The sequence below is a fragment of the Sardina pilchardus genome, chromosome 1 (assembly GCF_963854185.1).
Source record: "Sardina pilchardus chromosome 1, fSarPil1.1, whole genome shotgun sequence".
NCBI classification, from domain to species: domain Eukaryota; kingdom Metazoa; phylum Chordata; class Actinopteri; order Clupeiformes; family Clupeidae; genus Sardina; species Sardina pilchardus.
Genome location: NC_084994.1, coordinates 34,917,494 through 34,922,493, shown reverse-complemented (window position 1 = coordinate 34,922,493; position 5,000 = coordinate 34,917,494). Strand labels below are relative to the sequence as shown.

At 40.9% G+C, this 5,000-nt stretch overlaps 1 protein-coding gene across 1 annotated transcript in view; it reads left to right on the top strand.

The window, feature by feature from the left end:
- The first annotated feature begins 1,549 nt into the window (after positions 1 to 1,549).
- Positions 1,550 to 5,000, top strand: part of col17a1a (collagen, type XVII, alpha 1a) — a 38,795-nt gene continuing 35,344 nt past the window's right edge. The window contains exons 1-5 of the mRNA XM_062534182.1: positions 1,550 to 1,691; positions 2,046 to 2,119; positions 3,124 to 3,174; positions 3,825 to 3,941; positions 4,650 to 5,000. The exon at positions 4,650 to 5,000 is cut by the window's right edge and continues 337 nt beyond it. Coding sequence (XP_062390166.1) covers positions 2,056 to 2,119; positions 3,124 to 3,174; positions 3,825 to 3,941; positions 4,650 to 5,000 — 583 coding nt within the window. The 5' untranslated portion in view covers positions 1,550 to 1,691; positions 2,046 to 2,055. The remainder of the gene's footprint in view (positions 1,692 to 2,045; positions 2,120 to 3,123; positions 3,175 to 3,824; positions 3,942 to 4,649) is intronic.

Below are 5,000 nucleotides of genomic sequence, written 5' to 3'. Positions count from 1 at the left end.
AAATATGCACATCAGGGAAGCCGTTTAAGTTTTGAAACTTAATGCTCCAACGCTTTTGGACGTTTAATCTGGAGCATACTTGATTAATCATGGTGCCAGGCCTAACGTAGGCTATGAGTGCCGTGTCTAATTGCAAAGCAGATAATTCTGTACACTGTACGTTGGACAGGTGATATCCTCGGGGGGAAAAACAGAGAACAATTCAACTGCACACTCGTTTTCATGTAGGCTACAAGTCATTATAATTTGTACGTGTACTCAATACTGTCTTTTCCTATTACAATCCATTTGAAATAAGAAAGGTGTAAGAAGTTAGTTATAAGTCTATTTAACAAATTACTCTGTCAGCAGGTTGATCTAGTGGAAAGGATGACCTCTCATAAAGAAATAGCAGTAGCCTAAACAAGACATCACACTTGTCATGAAAGCGACATGAAAATCTGTGATAAAGAGCTTGTATTTCATACTAATATGGTATAACACCCTTCAACATACAGGATAGCCGAGGTCAAACCCAAGACATTTTTTGTGGTTAGTCTACAATAAAGGTGCTATAAACGTTTGCATTGATACAGTGTTATCATTTAAAGATGAACATATGAATTCTACAGACTTTTCCCATATGGATTGCAGTTATGTATAAAGATGTGTGTATTTATTTGACTTTGTCTGACCCCAGGGGTCCTGGAGGCCTCAACCGTCTCTGGTGTGAAAATAATCTGAATATACAGACTACATGGCCCATGTTTATGGACAGTGGCATTATGGGCACTCGAGGATCACAACTTGAGAATATTATTTCTCCTGATGAAGGCCCCAGCCACTACGCGTGGGCATTTTTAGGTCTTTGTTGGACATGTCTAGTTTGAAATGAAGACATTTTAAACTTGTGGAGTGCCTTGGTCGTGGAGATTTTTTTTTCCTCCTTTTTCTTACACAAGCTATTTACCTTAGACCAAAGAGCACCCAACAACAAGCAGCATCAAAAGAACAAAGAGGACTGAGCACACCACTGACCCTGAACATTTGAGAATATTACTTTTGTGGTCCACTGGTAGTAAGCATTGTATTGGTATTTATTTCATGTATTCATAATTGAATTATTGCTATCGCTTATGTAAAGTATCTATTCAAGATGATTATCCCAAAACACTTAATGCTAATTGGTTAATTGGTTAATTGGATGGCTTTATTGATCACGTCATGTCTGCTGACTGGCGCTTCAGTGTGACTGGATTTTTTTGCCGAGGGCTGGTTGATGGATATGTTGGAACTGGGTACATTTGTCTGGGATTCATACGCATAATTATGGCTTGATTTACATGTTCACGAGCTCTGAGCTATAGCGAGCTTGCCTCAGTAGAACCAGGCTCCAGCTTGTTCATGGCGTTGCTTTTTTGGACTGCTGGTCTAATTGCATCTGACAGTATTGGCCACACCTCCAGATTCATTTTTTATTTCCTAAGGGTCTTGGATGAACGAAATGTGACAGCATATATATATGCACACAGACTCTGACTTCAAGCTCTTTGAGAGATCTCATTCAGGTGGAACGGACTTATTAGTTATATCTCCAGCCAAGAGCTATTCCACTTACTGAACCTTTGTGGATGGTCTTTACCATATCAATCCCAGTTGTCTGTATTCAGAAAGAAAGATAGCATTGGATCATGAAGGGCTTCTTTGCAAAGGTAAAACAGTGTTTACCAAGTGGTTTATGCAAGCTAACATGTTTCTGGGAGGCACACAAAGTAGTGAAGTAGTTTTCTTATATTTGTCATATCTTCTTTAAAATCTAACTGAAGACTGGGTCGGCCTGTATCCACCCAGCCTCAACTGTGCCACTGTTGGGTTTTTGGCTTTGTTGAGTGTTGAAGTAGGACATGTAATATGTTATGGTACCTCAACAACCTCTGCATATTTGTGTCTAAATGTTTGCTTTGGTGAGATTGACAGTAGCTCTGTGTTTTTTTTCCCTATTGCCTGTCATTCCTGAAATAGTTTGCGTGTATGTATTAATGGACACATGTTTTGTCTTGAAATAGTTAACATGGAATGGACCATTTAACATCAACTAAGATTATCAACGCAGATGGAAGCTTGGGAGGGTCTGCCAAAGGTGAGTTCTGATGTTCTGGAAAAATGTTCCAACAGGTTGAAGCAAAATGGTATTTTTTAGTGTTTTATGATGTGTAACATGCCATTTAGGATTTTAAGGATACAGACAGATGAATGTGAGTCTTCCTCTCCTTCTAAAATCTCTCTCCACCCTCTTCATCTCTGTCTGTCTCTGTCCCTCTCTCTCTCTCTCTCACACTCTCTTTCAGTCTGTCTGTCTGTCTCTCTTTTTTTTCTATATTGCATACCCCTCAAGCGCACAATAACACACAATGTTTAAAGTAAAGATTAGCAATTACCCATGATTGTTGTACGTGAGTTGCGGGTAGACGCGCAATCCATTAAACCAACACTCAGTTTTAGAGTAATTGGGCATCGGATTAGTGCTTCGTGGGTAGTTCCTACATACTATTACTTTAAAGAGACTCTATACTGTTTTGTTTTTTGTCGTTGTTGTTTTTATTACCTGAAAATGACAGCTTCAAAAGTAAACTCCTTTTTATGGTACACTGACCTACAATAGAGAGAATGGGGTCTGTGTTATTGCCCCTGCATGCCCAGAAGATTGTGTAACTTCGGTGTGCCATGCAGGAATACACTGAGCACCTGAAGGGACATAGTGGGAATTGTTCTTTAGAGGTGGACATTTACTTTTAAAGCGCCTTAGAGTGTCCTTTGCGAGGGTGTGCAAAGCTATTGCAACGGGACCCCATCTCAATAAGAGTGGATTCTTATTATGTCCCTTTGGGGGATCCATAGGAATAGAACTTCCCCCCCCTTGTGTTGACGCACTGGTGACATAAATACAGATTCTTACGTTGTGTTGCTTCAACTCATTTGTTTTTATTGGTGCCACATTCATTTTGAGATATTGACTATATGTCCCTCGATGTTTGTGTTGAGAACTTTGGTACGTCACAGATTCTTACATTGTGTTACTTGAACTCATTTCGCACGCATTAACTAACTTCTTTCATTGTTATGGTAACCTCTTTTGTGTTTCAGTCGTCACTGAGACAGTAACCACTTCAAGCAGGCTGACATCATTACCTCCAAGTGAGTTTGGATTTCAATGGGATTTATCATGACACACTCGGAGAACTGAGATTATTAAATGATAATATTATGATAATTCAAGCAGTAATAGTAAAAATACACCCCATTGAAAAGTTTCCCCCTTTGTAAAATGATTTTAGATTTTAAAAAAATCACAAAATAATGAAGACATTTACAGGCGTAAGATTTCTAATTAAAGTAAAACTCTGGGTGGCGTATATAACATCTTAGGCCATTAGAATTAGAGATGACTACCAGACACATCAGAAATATATATTTCGGCTAAGTCGCAATCACAGTTTTTCTATGTTGCTTTGATGCATTTCTTGAATCATCATAACAACACGTTGGCACAACTGTAAGCGCATTTCTCTAAATAATTTGTGGAAACTCTGCACCACAGTTAGCCCAGGAATTATTTACTGCACGGGTGACTAGCAGCTGATGTAAATCTTGCTCTTGGAGTTTCAATTCTGATAAGAGAAATGCACAAAAGTGACTGATATGTTTTTTTTAATATGCACACACACACACACACACACACACACACATACACACACACACATACACTGCAGCAGAGATGTTCATGCGTGTTCCCTTCACATGCCGTTTGGTCGGCGTTTGTTGTAATTGTATGCTTTCTCCACCAGAGGGCGCCAGTAGTGTTCGAGTGGTCTCCTCCAGCAGCTCCTCGAGCGGAGGAGGCACAGCAGCGGAGAGGAGGCTCGTCACTCGGAGCGGCGGAGCCAGCTATGCCAGCTCTTCCTGTGAGGAAAAATAAATAAACGGCAAATCAAAAATGTCATATCACAACACACACACACATACACGCACACACACACACACGCACACACACACACACACACACACACACACACACACAAACATACTACCAACCATCAGGACACTTCAGAACACTGCTTGTTGGCCTGTTTCCCATACATTTTTTTCATAGATTTCTACTGGATTTGTAGTCTTTCAGTGTGAAGTTTTAGTTAAAAATGGGGACTGGCTCTTTGTGTGGTAACATGGTAACATTGCCTCACACTTGGATCTTGTGTTCTGTTGCTGTTTTTTGTGGTTGTAATGTTGAATTATTGATTGAATTAATTCTGTCTGAGGTTTCTTCCTATATGTATCTCTAATTCTAGGGAGTTTTTCCTTGCCCCTGTTACTCATGGGCTCTCTTTGAATGTTTAACACTCTGTAAAGCGCCATGAGACATGTGTAATGTTTTGGCGCTCTATAAGTAAAATTAAATTGAAATTGAATTAATAGCCTGTCATACAAACATACAAGGCAACTCATTGATTATCAGATGCTGTCCACAATAAGTAATGATTGTAATCATAATAGTAATAACTGATAATTGATGATAATAGTTTTGATTTCAAATAAAGTGTTAGCGATTATTTCTCTAAAAACAGCACCATCTCTCCCTAACAGTCTTGTCTTGCCTCTCTTTCCCCCCCTAGTGTCCGGTGGTCTGTCGATAGAGAGTGAGGAGGAGTTCGAGGAGGACACAGGTGGGGGTTTCACCTCCACCTCCACGGTGAGTGGCAGCGCAGGCTCGGCCTCGGAGGGCACCACCACCACCAGCACCACCACCCGAATCATCTCCACAGGAGTCTCATCTTCATCATCTTCCTCATCCTCATCGGCCTTGCTGGAAGGGCTCGGCGCAGGATCGAGCAGCACCTCCCGTTACCTGTCAGCAGCAGGTGAAGAAGGAGGAGAAGAAGGAGGAGGTGAAGGAGGAGGTGAAGGAGGAGGTGTAGAGTCAGCGATGTCGTCAGGAGCTGGAGGGTCCAGCTCGGTCACCGTCA